This window comes from Hyalella azteca, unplaced genomic scaffold (genome assembly GCF_000764305.2).
Source record: "Hyalella azteca isolate HAZT.00-mixed unplaced genomic scaffold, Hazt_2.0.2 contig10021, whole genome shotgun sequence".
Lineage (NCBI taxonomy): Eukaryota > Metazoa > Arthropoda > Malacostraca > Amphipoda > Hyalellidae > Hyalella > Hyalella azteca.
Window position 1 is genome coordinate 499,335 of NW_025940074.1, and position 19,418 is coordinate 518,752.

The 19,418-nt window shown below is 43.3% G+C and overlaps 1 protein-coding gene across 1 annotated transcript in view; it reads left to right on the forward strand.

Annotated features, from left to right (window-relative positions):
* LOC108674249 overlaps nt 1-19,418 on the forward strand; it is a 68,660-nt gene that overhangs the window by 39,287 nt on the left and 9,955 nt on the right. Inside the window, exons 6-22 of the mRNA XM_047882245.1 lie at nt 1,938-2,136; nt 2,417-2,624; nt 3,216-3,333; nt 7,939-8,130; nt 8,563-8,893; nt 9,128-9,287; nt 9,756-9,943; nt 10,332-10,487; nt 11,042-11,326; nt 11,649-11,877; nt 12,283-12,549; nt 12,701-12,960; nt 13,215-13,670; nt 13,865-14,025; nt 14,583-15,243; nt 17,662-17,892; nt 19,281-19,395. Of these exons, the coding sequence (XP_047738201.1) occupies nt 1,938-2,136; nt 2,417-2,624; nt 3,216-3,333; nt 7,939-8,130; nt 8,563-8,893; nt 9,128-9,287; nt 9,756-9,943; nt 10,332-10,487; nt 11,042-11,326; nt 11,649-11,877; nt 12,283-12,549; nt 12,701-12,960; nt 13,215-13,670; nt 13,865-14,025; nt 14,583-15,243; nt 17,662-17,892; nt 19,281-19,395 (4,217 nt within the window). The remainder of the gene's footprint in view (nt 1-1,937; nt 2,137-2,416; nt 2,625-3,215; nt 3,334-7,938; nt 8,131-8,562; nt 8,894-9,127; nt 9,288-9,755; nt 9,944-10,331; nt 10,488-11,041; nt 11,327-11,648; nt 11,878-12,282; nt 12,550-12,700; nt 12,961-13,214; nt 13,671-13,864; nt 14,026-14,582; nt 15,244-17,661; nt 17,893-19,280; nt 19,396-19,418) is intronic.

The following is a 19,418-nucleotide window of genomic DNA, read 5'->3' on the forward strand; positions in this document are numbered from 1 at the left end:
TGCCCGAGCTAATCGATAAATCGCAGAATTATGAAGCTACAGTTGCATTTCGTCCTTTCCGCATAGTCGTTTATTGGTTTCCATTAATTAGTTTTGTTGTTATCGTTGTGCTGTTTGAATATTATTGCATTCCTAAAATTTGACAACTCAAGTTATACCATCGATCTGTACTGGATCTATAGGTTTCGTATGAACTCACGTTTGTAAAAACATATATCATTGAAATTATACTTAGTAAATTTAGCGAATCATGTGAAATATAGACTTAATAAATAACTTGATATCGATTTATAATTCAACCTTAGAGGGCCATTTGCATTTAATGATCACCATGCCCTCACTGCGTGCACCAAAAATTGGATAGTCATTTGCTGCACTTGATCTTCATAAATTCTTAGTCCGGTAACGAAAATGTGAAGACCCGAATACAATTTTGTTGCCTAGTGGGTAGTGGTTAAGATATCGTATCATGCGCGCGTTCCGAGTAAAACGTCGCAAGAATTGGAAAAGTTAGCGAGGGAGCCACGTATATCGCTCGCCCGTGGGGGATATCAGTGAGCGCGATCGCGTCCGCTGCAATGTATTCCGTCAAAATGCTGACGCTCGAGCAATTTAAGAGAACTCGGGTGCTCGCTTAATCTGCATAGTTTAGGTATCTAATGTGGTATCAATGAAATTAAACGTAATCTTTAAGAATGAAAATTTAGAATTGAGAATTTAGTTGGAAAAATTGTTAGTTTGGAAAATTGTTATTCCCGCCGTTTCTGGCGCTACTACCCAGGAATAAAAAACTTCGCAAGCAATGCCATCATACAGTTGCACAATTCTTTACTTGATAAAAATTCGATATTTGCTCAAGAAATGGTTAGAAATTATTGCTTAAATTTCAGTCAAAGAAATTTTAAACCAAACATATTTTCGCTCGGAACCCGCTCGTTCGGTCTGATACGCGAGCACGAGACACGCGTCAATATGCAATCGGAAGAAGATTCCAGTTCAGTGTTAGTCATTGTTGGCTTTGTATGTGATTTTAAACTTTACGTATCGTGCGCGTTGGTCCATCCTTGCCAAACGCAAGAAGTGCATTCACGTATCCGATCACGCTGTCCAATATTGTAAGAGTTTGCTGAAGTCAACGATCTCAACGTTTGTTAAGAACAGCTGCTCCATTTATTTTTCAAAAGCACCAAAATTCAGGAAGTTGGGGATTCAGTGAAGCATCAACTTGTAGGAATGAGCTTCATATGTATACGACATAGGAAAAAATTAATTTAGTCAGGCTGATTTCATATGAGATAATTGAAGGGTTTCTTGACCTATATTGGTACTCGCTTAAACTTCCAGGAACGGTACCTCATTCAAGGAACTACTGTATGTTTATCATTTTAAATATTATAATAAAAATAAATACTTATTGCGTATTTCTTACGTACGAGGCTACGCTTTGGATACAAAAACTTTTACTTTATCTCCAGAAAAGCACCCGGTGCAAAGGAAGATCGCCTTTAGCACAGCAGAGGCAACACTGCACATACTGCTTCAAGAGAGTACAATACCAATCTGTTACCATGTAACACCTCTTTATATTTCAGAAATGGATATCTGGAAATTTACTTGACATCACTTCATCAGATGGGTGGTCCGATCACTCCACTGCTGACTTGATAACAATCATCTAACCTTTTTTCATTAGGATGCAGCTCTCGTACCCGATTCAATATTGAACCTCATCTGATTTGTCGGATCTTGTTCGTCAATAATTAGTCTTCTAGGAAATTTTAGAGAACTTGTCGCCACGTAAGTTTTGCTACTCCTCCTGTAATGCTATCGATAATTTAAGTTCCTATTTCACGCAAGCAATCACGAGGTATAAAGCTGAATTCTGACTAGCGGTTGAAATTACGACTCTGAAATTAATCATGAGTTTCTGTTGGCAGGTGGCAGACGGGCGAGTGGGGCGCGTGCTCGTTGGACTGCGGTAAGGGTTACCAGCTACGGGAAGTCTTCTGCGTCGAGCCCGGCATATTCGACACCAAAGTCCCTGATCATTATTGTGACGATGCCATCCGACCTGACCACAGACTTGCTTGTAACACGCACGACTGTCCTCGTTGGTATGAGGGTCTCTGGTCACAGGTGGGATATGGAGCTCTTGAAGCAAGCGTTCTAATACTTATAATCTGTGACGTTGAAATTACCACAAGTGATGATAAAGCTTACAGATCATTTCCTCGTATTTTAATTGTACATTCCAATGACATTTTCAATTGGAATGATAATTAATATGTGTAAAGTCAGTTATGAACGATGTTTGTTGCTCGAAATTGAAACTGAACATTTCAATGACATTTTCAATTGGAATGATGATTAAGACGTGTAATATTAAGATGTGTTATGAATGATATGTTGATATCAGTGCTCGGTGAGCTGTGGCTCGGGGCTGCAGACGCGCGTGGTCCATTGCCGCGACTGGCGCGGTCGCTCCTCCAGCCTCTGCCAGGACTCCAAGAAACCTGACGTGACGCGCCCCTGCCGTACGGGCGTCCCCTGCCAACATGACCTCTTCACCACCACGACGCCCTCCGCCCTCCAGCTAGACTTCGGCCACCGACCTCAGCGCCGTGGTACTTGACCATGCACTTGTAGCTGTGTACCTTTTGCCTATGTACTTGTATACCTTTTGCAGTTAAATAATAAGTGGGTGGTCTCTAGCTTTTGGGGCAATCTATTGATCGATTAACTGGAGTTATGGGATCTATTAAAAGACTAGATTTCTGTCCCTGAGTAGTCAAGTAATATATTGTAGTTCTGTGCATACGGGGTCAATTTGTTATATTTTGATCTCGTATAATCACTAGAGATAAGAAGTAAACCTGTAAAGATATTTACGTCTAGTGATAAATGCAATTTCATTAAACATCGCAATCTTATTATCTTATTTAAGCTTTCATTCAGCAACATTAGGTGGAACGTTACGATAACCTGAAAATTTTTATTAAAATCACCCGTTCTTTGAATTTAAAAGCTATTACGATTGCGATAAGTCGTGCGATTTTAGAACGTCGTACAATGGTGATAAGTCGTACGATGGTATTTAGTTCTACGATGGTAGTAAATACTACCACAGCAGGAAATATGATTATTTATTGAGAAGCTCACTTCGATTTGTTTATCGTGCTTACGACATGGGAACTATATTGAATATTTCTTGTTAGGGTCATGGGCGAGCCAGGGGGCGGATGCGACGCAGGGCGAGGACGACTCAAAGGGCGCCTCCCTCCTGCCGGTGCCTGCAGCGCTCACTCACGACCAGCCCGTGCCCGCTGAACCCACGTGAGTGATGCCCGTCACGGGCCAAGTCTGCTGTGACACGTCGCTTGATTTGTTTGGCGGTAAATAAAATAATAAAAATAGGCAAAATATGTGAAATATTCATTTTCACAAATTGAAGGAAAGTAACGAACAAACTCTATTGATGAACATCGTTATTATTCATCACTTTTTAATTCATGTGTAAACTGTGATTACTACTTTGGGTTGCGCTACTTGTGTCTGAAAACTTTAAATCCCAAAATATATTGAGTTTACATGTATTTTGATGACCATTCGAGCGTATGTTTTAATGCTATTCCACATTTCCCCCCATTTTTTTATAGAAATCACAGACGTTCGGTGCGTTGAATTACACGGAGATAAATCGATGAAGCGTTATTTACTCAGCAGATTGTGTCTCAGGAGCCAGACATTCGAAAATGTTCCAGCTATCGTGGCTCTCTTTTCAACCTTTCCGGTTTTGAACTAAACCCACTAAAAGCAGTCGTATAATTTGCGATGATCATTGCGAGAGTTTGTGAAGTGCACAGACGTCGGTGTGTCTGGTGTTTCTCGCGGCCTCTTGTTTAATGCCTGGCGAAGTTGGCGAGCGAGCGCCCATTTGGACGCTGTCAAGGGCAGCGCATCGGGCGGCCGCTCCTTCGTTTCTCCCGGGAGTTTCCGCTAGCGTGCGTTTAACGCCTCAGTCAACGGCCACTGCCTCGCCCCCACACCCACGACAGAAATGAATTTTCTCATGTTGTAGGAAGACGATCGTAAAAGATCTGACAAAAGACTGGGACTCTGCGAGTTGGACATCAGCGAGATCTATTATTAGTGGCCTGCTCCTGAGAATGTTTTAGCTCCACAAGAACAGAGTAATGGACGCCCGTGGACGGACGTCTTCGATGTTGAGGCCGCTGAAATATTGGAGTAAAATTTTAAGAATTAATTTGAACTTTGAATTGTCTAGACTTACTGGAGTCGCTATTATATGTCGTGTTCATTGAGTGCACTATGATGTTTAGCTTTGATGAATACCATGCGTGATCTAGCATTAAGTTGAATGTTTGGATACAAGAGAAATGGGTTCACTTTGCGGATTGGACTCTGACTTAGTCTTATTGTCACCCTCAAGTTGGTGTATTTCAATATAAACGTTGACATGTTGCGTAGCTGCACTTCCGCCCTCACATTCTCTAAGTGGGCAAATCGTCCGTTAAACTGTCAACTCTCCGGAACGTACGGCTCTCTCGCCCACTCTTCATCCAGAACCTCTTGCCCGCTGTTTATCTAGTTTTCTTGCCCACTCTTCATCCCACTCTCCTCTTCATAAATTTCGTACTCTTCATCCAAACATCTCGCCCACCTTCCATTTCATTTTTCTAGCCCCTCTCGATCTCATATTCCCGCACACTCTTCATACGAACCTCATCGTCAGCCTCCTATGTTGAAAATTAAGGCCTTCGTATTTGCGGCCACCGGACGGTCGGCGGCCACTGCACCGACGGTGGCCGCCGCGTCGGCGGACGCGATTTTCGTGCGGGTTTTGGCAGCGGCGCGCGTTGTCATGGCGACGCCGCCATGTGACGTCACTGACATCTTGGCGCCGCCTGCTGAGACTGCACCACTAGTGCAGCTGGTGCGCTGCACCACTAGTGCAGCTGGTGCGCTGCACCACTAGTGCTGCTGGTGCGCTGCTGTCTCTTATACACATCTAGATGTGTATAAGAGACAGGCACTTATTAATATCTTAACCCAAAACTGTGTAATTATTCCTTCTGGATTTTACTGTATATTTGGTGAAAAAATTCTTTAGTTATTGTATAAACCTACACTCGGGACGTAAAAATTAGGCCTTCAGCTGCAGAATTCACCATCTACCAACGTCTACATTCAACAAAATCAATGCTCCGGAAAAGTCCATTAGCGGCTTAATTTCCGCTATTTTCGTGGCCTATGTTCTGTGTAACACTCTAGTTGTACGGTCGACCCTATTTTTGAGCTTTTACCCTTCTGACTTAACGTTATCTCCTTAGATTTTCAGTCATTTTTCTAATTATAAAATTGACCTTCTAATTGTTTATCACGTTCTCTCAATGAAATCTCGACTCATTAGCAAACATTTAAGCTCCCTGTTGATAGGGCATAATTAGTTTAGGCTGCAGTGAAGCCTCTTTTCGGTGGTTAAAATTTAATTGATACTAGCTCAAATTAAGCTTATACTTTTTGAAAAACTGTAAATGATGAAATTTACTCATCAAGTCTATTATTACCTCATTGGTTATTAAAATTATTTAATGTGCTCGTAATTAATGCTACCTACGAATTCTAATGGAGGAGGATGCTATTCGTCACAAAATAATATTAGCATGCTATTCGCCACAAAAATAATTGATCATAATCACCAATGGATAAGAACTTTACAGCGATCAGTTGGAACGCTGTTCAACTGTTGAGGTTACGTTGAGCCTCTAAGAACGCTGTGTCGGTTGGCCCAGACATTGCTGCTTGTATCGTAAATATTCCGATTTAAGCCCTCGGATCCTCTTGAGATTTGTAAGTCAAGTAGATCCTCTTGCATGAGCCCCGGGAAAAATGCGTTAGTGGAAGCGCCGCGAGAAATTTAGCCTCCTGATCCAGGGTTTAGGTTTCAGGAGAGCGGAGGGCGTTGTTTGGTGGTCGTCGCTTGGCAATTAGTTTGGTCGGCCATTGAGACTTTTGACGCGAGTTTTTCTTGGAACGAGAGATGAATGAAGTCTTGGCATCATTATTATCATAGATTGCTCGTGGTGTCTGGCCATAACGTTGCCAGACAAGACTCTGCCCTGGCACCGCCTCTGCTGTTGCCGGCCGCTTCGCTGGTCCTCCATCACGCCTGCCTCCCTCAATTACCATCGTCTCCGTCGCCTCGCTCAGCAGCTCCATGGAAACACCAGCTCATCTTACGACAAATTCCACCAGAAATAATGAATTATTTCTAGCTGCCCTAAATGAGGAAGCAGATTTTTTTGTATCTTAGGTCGTGTCATGCGTAATTACGATGAGGATTTTTGTTAACATCAGTGGAAAGCTCTCCTTCCATCTCGATGTTCTTTCATATCAGTTACTAACTTTTTTTTTGAGGGTTGTTCATCTGCACGCATCTCAGCGTGCCATACCAGCTCCTGTCATTTGGGACTTCTCTGTCACGGTAATTCAATTTCATGGATTGTTTGTGGGTTGAAGCTGCAGTCTACTTACCGCGTGACATTGCGACGTCTGTAGGCAGTCCACTTACCGCGTGCATGACATGGCGACGTCTGTAGGCAGTCCACTTACCGCGTGCATGACATGGCGACGTCTGTAGGCAGTCCACTTACCGCGTGCATGACATGGCGACGTCTGTAGACAGTCCACTTACATCGTGACATGGCAACGGCTGTTGGCAGTCCACTTACATCGTGACATGGCAACGGCTGTAGGCAGTCCACTTACTGCGTGACGTATGGACGGCTGTTGGCAGTCTACTTACATCGTGACATGGCGACGGCTGTAGGCAGTCCATTTACCGCGTGACGTATGGACGGCTGTAGGCAGTCCACTTACCAGATGCATGAGCACAAAATATGCCCTAATGAAGCGTGTGGCTGCGGTTTTAAATATCCAGTTATTTCATTCTGATTTAGCCTCGGCCGTATCCCACTTCTGCAGGTGTGTGGAACGCGCCCTATTAGCTGCAGATGGACTCTTACCCACTCTATAACTGCATCACAGGTCTATGAGTGGGTAACTGGCAGCACATCACGGGTCTATGAGTGGGTAACTGGCAGCACATCACGGGTCTATGAGTGGGTAACGGGCAGCATATCACCGGTGTATGAGTGGGTAACGGGCAGCACATCACGGGTCTAAGCGCTGCTCTTTTCGACGAATTTTTCCAAATAAGCGACTTATTTTAATTCATACCGCAATCGTACTGATGCCGCAGCTATACGAGCATTGTACTGATGCCGCAGTTTTGTAAGCAGTTATGGCTGGTAACGACCTAGTGTTCCCTTTGACCTTTGGCTTTTCTTAGGAGCTCGGAGTCGTAATAACCAATGAATGATCAGTAATGAAAGCCTTTATTGCACTTCATAAGAGTGAATCGTTGTAGGAGTTGTTCGAGAAGACGTGTGATTCAGAAGAGTAGCTAAAGCAGACCTTGTGAATCCAAAGCGCTGACGCCAGCAACTTTATGCTATCGGTATTGCAGCTATGAAGGTTTTTTTGATGTCAGTTCAATATGATAAGGATGATTGAGTTAGCTCCCTGCCACAACTGCAGCACTATCATGAGTCTATCGTTAAAAGATGGCTTGTGGCAAACTGCGCTTCTGATCTTTATCGAGCTTTATGGGTCCATCTGTTTTGTCTTCTACTGTAATTTGTCCTGAACTTGTCTTGACAGTAAGTTATGTAACCGTTTACTCTCCGGCTGCATTACGAGTTCATCTTGTGTTGAGTTTCTGCTTGTATAGCAAAATTTCCAGAAATTTGTTTAAATCTTTTTTCGAACGAAAGAGAACAATTTAATCATACAATTATTGATTGCACATAAAGGACACCTCAAATGTGTAGTTGCATGATCTCGTGCCCACGGCAGGTATATATACGAGGCGTGGGGCCCCTGCAGCGTGACGTGCGGTAGCGGCGTGGCTGTGCGCTCTGTCGACTGCAAGATCTTCCTGGAGATCTCCCGTATGGTTGCGGTGCTGCCTGACGACCAGTGCCCAGGGGCGCCGCCCAAGCGCTCTCAGCCGTGCCACATGGCGCCCTGCGAGGTCACCCCCGCCAGGTTAGGGTCAGCTGCTCGTAGAGAGTGTTTTTAGGGGAATCCGTATCCACTACGACCAAGGGATGTACAAAGTTCTATTGTACGTCAGGGATCCTGCCGCTTTCGCTTCAATCAATCGATGTTTTTCAACCAAACATTTTTAGGCTTATGATTTCAATTATGTTACTAAACTAACTTAATTTTTCTGGAGAAATCTTACACAGATATTTATTCGACTAGAAAGTTAGAATTTTTCACGGCGCATTTCTTCTGAAACAAGTTCCAATTAGAGTGCTATTTAACTGTTTATATTCCTCTCGGCCGCGCAGATTCTCTGTCGCTTTACTTAAGAGATAAAATTGTATTGTAATATTTAACATTTTATATTGTGTTATTTTTTAAATAAGGCTACGGAGACAAGCTTCAATTTCATGTTAAATTTATCCCCCGCAGAGTAACCACCGACGACACAAAGAAACCATCCCCTCTCACCAAGAGCGGCGACAAGGAAGGCCGTCATTTACCACCGGGGGAACTTCGGCAGCCTTTCTTCCCGAGCCAACACCTGGACCTGCATGAGCATCGATACCGGGACGGCGAAGACGTTTACGAAGGGCAGCTTAGCGAGAACTCGCGCCGGAGGAAGCTGAAGCAAGAACTGCCGGGCTCGTTCGCTCCCTTCACGCAGTCCTATAACAAGTCCTTCATGATGAAGGCCTCGCCGTGGCACCGCAACCTGGATATTTACGACGTGCCTCTCACTGATGAGTCTGGGGGAGCTAAGGTGAGTCATTGTATTGATACTATTCAGGTGGATGTGTTTTTTTAATATCTTGTTATCAAAGGTAATTTTTACCCCTATGCATTCTGCATTTTACATTTTATTTCACTTGCCTGATAGTAAACTTCCTCGTTAATTATATCTGGGCTCAAATTATGATACTACTTATTTTCCGTATTGATTTCGTTGGACCAAATGCTGCACCTTGTTCTTGACGCCTGGTGTGTGGTGGTTCAGGACGACCTGGACTCGTACGAGGTCGTGTTCGGTGGCCACGACGCCGGGTTTCGGGCGGAGAGCGCCTACAGCATCGGCGGCTACCAGCCCACCACGCCGCGCTCCAGCGGCTACGAGTGGCGCTCTGCCGGCTTCAGCGTGTGCTCCGCCACATGTCTGGGTCTGTCTTCACTGGACTTCGTCTTTAACAAACTTGGTCTTTACTAGAATATGTCTTTAATAAACTCGGTCTTTACTAGAATTAAATTAAGTATCAAAGCTGCTTTGCATAAAATCATATCTGTATATGATTTGCATATCTGATTTACGTATCTTAAATTGCATAGGATTTACATATCTTAAATTTTTGTCTATGTCAATAATTTACTCATTATCAACGGTTACTAGTTCATTAGCACTAGTTACTGGTATGCTTACCTCTTCTCTAGACTTTCCAACTTGACCCAGAATCGTGAATCTTTTTCCTTCTGTTTTTCTATTGAAAAAATTTCATTTCTTATTTAATCATAACTCAGTCACTCTTCCAAAATCCTTTGTGGAATTTCCTTCGCAATCTCTACACGTGTATTATTAATTAATACACGTGTATATATTAATACATAATTATTAATATAAGTACAAACTGCAGGAGGCGTGCAGGAGCTGCTGGTGGAGTGCGTGAGTCGTGAGGACCACCGCGTGGTGTCGCCGGCGCTGTGCCCCCTGGCGTCGCGTCCTGAGGTCATCACGCAGACCTGCAACGACCAGCCCTGCCCCCCTAGATGGCGTCTGGCGCCCTACTCCAACTGCACCAAAGTCTGTGGGGGAGGAGTCAGGGTCAGTTGCTCTATTGTTCACTTACTATAAGTCTTTGGATTAATTTTCTTCTCACTTAAACTTATGACGTATATATAACTTGATATACATTTCTCCTTCCTGGGGCCATACTTTCAAATCTGGCTAAGTGAACGTTAGTACTTACGCTCTATTTTCTTGTCTATGATTGGTGGATACTTTCAAAACTCGCTAAGTGAACGTTAGTACTTACGCTCTATTTTCTTGTCTATGATTGGTGAATTTTGCTTGAAAGCCCGTCAATGATTGGCTGATGAACTTACGATCTCATAAATTTTTTTGAAAGTATAGGCCCTGGTCTCCTAGAAGTAGAAAGTCGATTAAAGGATGATAAAGTAACGCATTTTAAGCCTGCACATGTACGATTCAGACCCGCAAGGTTGAGTGCATCCACGAGATGACGCGAGGAGGCGCCAACACGATGGTGGTGTCTGCACACCTCTGCCCCCAGCCGCAGCCCTCCCAGCAGGAGGCCTGTGGGGGCGCCCCCTGTGACGCCGAGTGGATCCCCCAGCCCTGGTCTAAGGTATTGGTTGTAGTAATGACAGTAATTTAGTTTCTGAGTTGCTGCTGAGTTGGCAGTGTGAGTTCAAGAGATTAAAACGGTTCGTTATTCTCCGTCGCATAATATTTGCGCTTCAAAGTGCTCTATTTTTGTTAGCATCGCAGCTTTGATCAAAGATATCACTCGTCCTAGTCTTTTTTTAAAAAGTTTTCCCGTTGATTATGGTACTAAAGCAACATTTATCAAACGTTGCTATCGTTTTGATGTTTTTAATTTATAATATAAACATTCTTTTTGTATTCACTTAGAATTGTTCGTACAAATAATCGCTCCATACGTTCGTTACCATGCAGTGAATGTTTCGCATGTTTAAAATATTCACTATGAAGCACAATAACATCGAGCAAAATTCCACATTTGATGTTTATTGCTCATTGTAGAGCTTATTTGTAAAGCAGGCAGGCTTGGTCAAATAACTAGTGAAATTTTTGTTAAAATAAAATAAAAATCAAAGAAGTACGGCAACAAAAATAAACATGAGCTGCAAGTAACAACGTCCGGCATTCTTCACTCAGTGCTCGGCGTCATGCGGCGGCGGCGTGAAGACGCGCACGCTGATGTGCCGTCAAGTGGTCGCCGTGGGGCGGGTGCTGGACCAGCCGCCCTACGTGTGCCCTCGTCGCCGTCCTCCTACACGACGCCGCTGCAACAAGCGCAAGTGTCCACTGCAGGAGCTCAGCTTCTGGAGCAACAATGACATCAACAGACGCGTCGGCATAAAGCGCAGGCGCCCTGCCATACGCTCGCAGCCCAACCAGAAATACCTGCAGAAGAAGTACATGAAGAAGGTCAAGCTCAAGGTAAGCGTGCGCTGATATTTCCTGAAATTATGGTATATTTATGAATGAAGCTAGCTTCAGTTTGAAATCCTATAGTGTAATGAATTTTTTTTATGTCCGATTCCTAAGTAGAGGATGGGAAATTTTTCTTAATAAGAAAACTCTGAATTGGAATATCTCGAAAAACCTAACCTGTCGGCCCGCGCACCAAAGCGTTAGAAACACCCTGCGCTGAACTCTACTTCCCGGCTCATTTCAAAATGTAACTAAAAATATCCTTAAACTCGCGTGTCCTCGCGCACTGAGCTAACTAACATAGACGTTAACTCCCGCCGATGGTCAGGTGGGCGGCGAGGCGACGGTGTTCAGAGGCGTCATGGTGAAGGTGAAGTGCCCGGTGCGTCACTTCGACCGGTCGCGCATCACCTGGTGGAAGGACGGACATCGTCTCGGTCTGCGCCCGGAGACCCGCGACGAGGTCTCCAACGAGCATCACGTCCTCGTCACCAAAAAAGGGGCCATCAAGATCAACAAGATCAACTACACTGACAGTGGCGTCTATATCTGTCGGGGTAATCTAGTTGCTTCCATTTTAGGAGTAACTGAAATAATTTTCTTCGTAATTCTACATTTAGCGATGTACGTGATCTCCTCAATTTTCATAAACACAGAAACACAAAGAAAATCGCCATGGATTTTTTTCTAAGGTGTTTATTTAGTTTACAAATTGACCCAAGTTTGCTCTTTCAATGCATTTAAGCTTTATTAGCCCCATTGGTAGATTGTTTTTAGGGAATTCTAGTTCTTTGTTTTATCTTAGATGAAGTAAATTTTTACGAAGAGCCCGTTTAGAGTCTGATTATTGCGGATGTTTCCACCACTGATGAAGATCAAAACCATTAGGACAAAATTTCCTGTTTGCCTTTAATAGCTATAAAACTTAATTATTTATATATTTTAAAAAATTTATTCACCAGCCGGCACTTCTGAAGCCAACTTGACGATCCACGTGAAGCCTCTACCTGCCAGCTTTGCCACGCCCTCTGAACCTGCTCCCCGACCTGACGGCGCCACCCGCGTGTCGGAGATGCAGCAGAACCTCCGCGGTTCAGGGGCCGATGCCCACAACAACTTCCCCCTTGAGGAGGACGACGTGTACGGCTCCGACCCCAGGAGCTTCAATGAAGTGGACGCGGGTCTCAGCTACCCACCGCACCAACCTCAGGAGTCGCCCAAGTATCGAGGTAACGGTCCATATTTGTGTTCAATTATTAGAATAGTTTTTAAAACGAGTGCGAGTTGTCTGAATGTATGCATTCTTAAAGTTAAGAAATTGTCTTTCGTCTTCTTATCCATAGCAACTTTTTACCTCCTTGCAACTTTTTGACATGACAGTGTGGGGTCGAAAAGCTCCTTCAAACCCCACAACTCCTGCCTTCTCGAGCATGGCCACGTCCCGCCGCTCCCGTAACAAGTTCTTGAGTCTTTTAGACCCCATTCGTCCCATAAGACCGTTCCCCACGAGTGCTCCTGAGGCCACGGCTACCATCACGGACGCCACATCCTCGTTTCCTGAGCCCTCGGCTTCAGCCACGCTAGACTTACACGCCGTCCAAGCCACTGCACCTGCGCCTTCTGCCGCACTCATGGGCAAGGTACGCGCCTGTCTTGGTATTCGAAAGCCTAAAGTAATTATTGAATATCAATTTACGGGAGATATGCCAAGTTATATCGGCTTAACCCAAATGGAGCTAATAAGTGTAACATCCCGAGTCTTTTGATGTAGTCTATGCGTAGTTGGCGATGAAATTTCTAGAGAAATCAACGTTATTTTCCTTCATGTGGAGACTTTGTACCTCTTCGGATGCTGAATCAGTTTAGAACCTGAATTAGTGTTGTCATTTTACAGACTTCTAGCAGGAACATCCATACGGTGGAGGAAACAAGCTCAGAAGTTTCGCCTGAGCACAGCAAACAAACTCTCCTCAGCCTGGAGCATCTCACCAACACCAAGAACGATCAGTTTGTAGGGCCACCGCGACAGCAAGTCTCGCACAATCCGTTCCAACTGCTACGTAATGAACGAGTTCGAGAAGAGCCGAAGCATCGCGAACGAAACGGCTTTAGTGTCAATCGGAATTTCTCTCATCGTGAAAATATTATATCTTCCTCGCTGAACAGTTCCTCCGATGGCAATTCCTCCGAGGCCAACAGTTCCTCAGTCCTTGCCAATTCCGGCAGAAGCCGCCAGTACACGTACGCCACCATGACGCGCACGCACGCCACGCCTGGCGGCCGGCGTGGCAATAGTGGCATGTCGCTGCTTACAGAAAAAATTGTTCAATCGCGTCTAAACTCAAAGAAGGTGAGTACATATGCGGGGAGAAATTGCGAGTGCATGTAATAGAATTACGCTTCATCTTAATTTAATATTGTATTGGACATTTTAATTAATGAAGGATTAGCTAGCTGCCGATATTGTAAGCTTTTAGTGTCCATGCTGTATATGTACAAAGGAATTTGCACGGAAGGACGCTTCTAACCCGAGTTGGTTTACAGGCCGTGGAAGACACGCTGGCAGAAGGCAGCCTCCTGATCACCCAGAAGCCCGCTGACGCCGACAGGCCAAGTAATCGTGACGAGGACGACGCCAGTCATCGTCCTGGCAACGTGACCATGACACCTCTGGAGCACGTCTACGGCCGCGTCAACAACCGCAGGTACATAGCTACCACACCCACTGCAATCCTACACTTTACAGCCTACAGCAAACATCATAGGATTATTTGCAGCTTGGGACTTCTTTTCGAGTCGATGCAAGTTGTATCCTTCAAGGTTATGAAAATATTCTCGACTGTGTAGCATTTTGCCAGTTATGATAACTGGTGTACAAAAACTGTAAATATGTTTTCTAAGACCAGGAGAATAACTGCTCTTAGTATACTTGGTATGTGTTTAGGACGTAGCAGTCCCAGGCGGCGCTGTAGCACTTCTTCTCTAGCACCACACATGACGGATCTTTATTACAACCTGTGTTATGAAAAAAGAACTTTGCGCTTGCTTCTACAGTGGGTCTGAAAACGTCTAATATTCTCTTGCTGCGCCTGTAAACGGAACTGTTTTTCTCCTCTTAAAATTTCTTTTTCCAGATTTTCTATCACATGTCATAATAACACAACACAAAATGTTCTGCTTTTAATCATGATTGTTTAAATTAAATTCGTCCATTATCATTAAAATGTGATGTTAATGAGATTTATTTCATCCAAATTTCTAGCGAATATGGAAGATCGGTCTCTACAAACGACGATCACGTTTACGGGTCATTCAGCCATCACCCGAGCCTGCCAGTGTCGGGGGAAGAAAGCCATCCTGATAACGGCACGCGCGACGCTACTAGGCGAACTTCAACTCTCAATAATATAGCAAAGCAAATTGATAGTCCCTGGGATACTTTGAATGGCGAGAAGGAACTTGTTTACGACAGTGTGGACGCTTTTGGAAAGCCAAGTGCCCCTCACAAGCAGCGTAAGATTAGCTTTGCTGAGACTCTGAACAGCGCCATAGACGCGAGCGAGTATGATGGGGACAGTACCGTGGATGAGGTGGCACAGCCCTCAGAGGGCGTGGATGTCTATGACCAGGACATAATTACCGGTCATATTTCAGAACCTAACATGAAATATGCATCAAGCCACACCGCAGGATCGCGCAGCGACGGGGAATTTGCTGAAAATTATAATGCTGGTCCGACAAGGAATGAAGACTCTACTGAAGGTCACAACTCTGGCTTTGGAAGCAGTGAAGACTTTGTTCTTAGTCCTAACTTCGGTTCAACGAGCAGCGCGGGTTTCTCGGTCAGCCCCAACACTGATTCCAAGAGCAATACGAAAATCAGTCAGGAAGTCGAGAACGTCCTAACAACCCCGGCAATTCAGGTGAGCGGTTGAGACGTATATTGATGAACAGCTTAATTTTGAGATCGGGTAGAGTGGTCAACATCACTAAGTTTGGAGCCTTGGGTTACGGGTTCGACCATCAGCTATCTGTAAAAATTCTGAGATATTTAAAATTAGCGAAAGACCAGACTTGGCCTAATCTCCAACGCTGATACTATAGTAGAGTAGGAATGAGAGTAATAAGCGTTTTTTTTTAATTTTACTTGATAGACAGTCGCTGACATTTAAATATAAAATTGTTGCGACACTGATGACATGATCATTGTAATAGCAGGCGACTACTCGATGTAGGCATCACTCATCGTCATTTATTTCAGTTCAATTTATTATATATTTTATTTGCTTTATTACAAGAATGGTTCTCTTGCATGCATTGGCTTTGTTTAAGTGATGCCTTTCATAATTTTATTTCTAAGCTTTGTGTCTTGATCCTGCACGTTCCAAGACGCACATTGAACATGTTAGAAATGTTCGGTGCGCTCCCATATTTTTCTAGCTTGGGTAGCTCGAATTCGGTGCACAGTAAAATTCAGGAAATATGTCGGTGAAGCTGCATTGGTAATAAGGATTAATGAAGATCATTCAAACTGCGGCCCTCAATGTTCCTCACGAAACTGCTTCGTCTTCTCTTTTGATGCTTCTGATTAATTATGAACGTGTTGCTATCTTGCGTTCTTTATGGTGGGCTCTAATTCATTAATTATGTGTGTTTAACAATTTGCTTTACTTTAATAAATTAATTATAAATTTCTAACTCCTATGTTGCGTTGTTTGTTTGGTTTAGTTAAATTATGCATGGCTTATTAGCATTAAATTGTTGATTGTCAAACATACTCAAACCCGAGGTCAAATCCAGCTCTGTTCTGGCGGAGGCCCTGCACGGCTTGCATGGCTGGGGGCCGCTGTAAGAAGCTATACCTCCCTTATAGTCCCAATTCTCTGCTGTTTCTTAGCTTTCTAATTTATATCGAGCAATCTAAACCAAGAGCTCTCTGCATCTCTTCATTGATCAAGTTTCTTACTGCTATTTTCATTGACCAATTCTCTTATTGCTATTTTCGTTGACCAAGTTTCTTACTACTATTTTCATTGACCAAGTTTTTTACTGCTATTTTCATTGACCAAGTTTCTTACTGCTACTTTCATTGACCAAATTTCTTACTGCTAATTTCATTGACCAATTCTCTTATTGCTATTTTCGTTGACCAAGTCTCTTGCTGCTGATTTCATTGACCAAGTCTGTTGCTGGCTATAAACATAGACTTTTGAATGCAGCTTTATTTATTTATTTAGCTGATCATCTATAACATTTTTTGGCAAAATTATTACTAATTCGAAATCAAAATGGCCAAAATGTCTCAACGCAACATTGCCAACATTGCACGCAATATTATCAGAAAATACAACTAGTTCTTGGCGGTTAAAAGATTAACGCAAAAAATTTCACGTTTACTGAGCCTAAATCTCTGTGCTGTTATTATTAAATCTCAAACCGAGTTATTATGAGTAGTAACATTAAAGAAACATCACACCATAATGTTTGCTCTCACACTTGGGTCTTGTGATCCACTATGAACAAAACTTGTGATTTTCAACTCACAAACTAAACTCATTCGTTATCATTAACGGATTACATATGCTTTGCTTAACCAGTTTGTTATTAGACAAACTAAATACACTTTATCTTAACAACAATGATACATGCTATGTTTAGCTACTTTGTGTTTAGACAAAATAAATACACTCTTGCCACTTGACAAACTACATGCTTCGTTTTGATAATTTTTAGTACCAAAAATTTGAATAGGCAGTGCCGTGTGTCTTCGTATCACAGCGCCAATTGACCTCGGCCAATTGACCTTCGTCAATTGACCTTCGTCAATTGACCTTCGTCAATTGACCTTCGTCAATTAATCTGCTAGTATAATGTTCCGCTTTGGCTAATTATACACTGTACTTACAACGGCTTACTGAGTTAATTAACTGAGTAATTTTGAATATTAAAATTAGGAAAAAATTAATTTTCAGCCACGGAAAAGCCCTCTCGCGTCCATTCAGATCACATCATTCATAACAGGAAGCTTTCCTCAGACCTTACACGCGTGTCTTGGGTAACGCCGTGTGAACAGGCTTGCTTGACATGACGTGTGTAAAATTTTGTTTGACTTTAACGACGTGTGTATAAAATTGTATGACGTCACGACGTGTGTACAATCTTCTTTGACGTAAATCCGTATATATGTATACACCCTTGTTTGGCATGACATGTGTACAATGTAAACTCTTGTTTGACGTAACGCCGAGTGCTCGGATGTTTCACATTCCTCACTTGACTTGTTCTCCTGCACTTCTGACGGCCTCACCTTCTTCCTCCTCCCTCCACGTGCTGCCATGCAGCCCTGGTTCGGTGCAGCCCCATGGGGCTACTCAGATTCCTGGGGAAGCTTCACCCCCTCTCTTCAGCACTCATTCTCTTCCCCACACACTGTGCATCCTCTCTCCCCCAACCTGGAGTTCTCTGAGCCCCACACCCTCCATGCCCCTTGGCCTGCTGAGCCCCCCAACAGCATCACGTCTGGAGGCAGCCGCTCCCTGCCTTACCTGCAGCGACTCTTGTCGCGCTCCAGGGTGAGTTCTGCTCCAGCTGGTTTAGCTCCAGGTTTTTTCTGCTCCAAGCGAGTCCTACTCCGGGTGCGTGCTCTTTGGGTGAGTCCTGCTCCAGGTTCGTAGTGCTTTGGGTGAGCTCTGCTCCAGATGGGAACTGCCCCAAGATAAGTGAGGACATTCACAGCAAATGGAGTGCACTTCAAGAAATTTTCTTCCAGCTAGGGAGAGGCTCGCTGGTCCCAAGCACGTGCCTGTATAGTGTATAGTCGCTATTTTCCATGGACGTAGTCACATTATGCGGTTGTGCTGCTTCTTCTTTATAGAGAGAGAGAGAATGCTTCTTAATGCAACCTATTAATATCCATGCAACTGTTAATTAGTATGTACATACTAATTTTGTGCCATTACATAAGTAACAATATTTATTTCGTATTATAAATTAGCTGGCCCAAAACCTGATTGCCTACAATCATTGCGATACCGCACGCATGATGAGTTTTTCAAAACAAGCTGCATGAATTTATTTTTTATTGAATCTTGTTTTTAGAATGAGAAGATACGCCCAATTGATCGACCGTAAGTATGCACCTTATCTGCAAATGACATCTTAATTAAAACTATGAATCTCAGGCATGAAGATACGGCCTCCGTATGTATACATCGCTGTAAGAGTACCTATATGAGCATGTTGTCCTGGGAATGATGTTTGGATATTTATGTAAATACACGCCTTTTTGAATGTGTGATAAATATTGACGTCATTATCTAAAATATCTGATAATTTTTTATTCTTTGCCTGCTTTTATTTTTTCTTGCTCTCGTTATTTTGATTATTATCATTTGTTTGTACTTGGTTGTTTTTTCTTTAGTAAGTATATACTTATGATCTACGCTTGCGGTTTGCGTGTAAATTTCCTTGTTATTTACTTTTTATCCCTGCATTGAATGGTTAACTCTCCCCTTCCGATAGTGTGTAGGGGAGGTTCTTTTGTGTAGGTTCTTTTCCCTCTGCCGCTTCAGGCAGTTCCCCGTAGGTTGGGCTTGCTGTTAAGTGCCAGTTTTAATTGTATTATTTCTGTTAATGGCTGGATTATTATTCTGTATTATTCTAAGTATTATTTGTCACAAAATAAATGCATCACCATCTTTATTTGCAACGGAAACTTTGGTATCTTGGCTTTCATTATCTTTGTGCTATGGCTGTAGAAATTATTTTGCACGCTGAAGGTCCAGAGAAGTGCCTGCTCTAATAAAACATAAAATAATTTAATATATAATGAATTAATATAATTAATGGCAAGCGTAGAATTCAAGTCAGCGGGATTTTAAAAATATTGACTAATATGTTCCACTTGTTTACTAATAACATTCTCGTATAAACGTCTGTGTGAAAGTTGACCCCCCATCAGGATGAAGGACCATCTCGAGGCGGCCGCCATGCCGAGCACAGCCCCGCGGCCCCCGTCTTTTCATCACACCCTGAAGCTGATGGCCTCTTCGGCAAGCCCGAGTTTCTCGGCAAAGGTTCGTTCCTTCCTGCACAATAT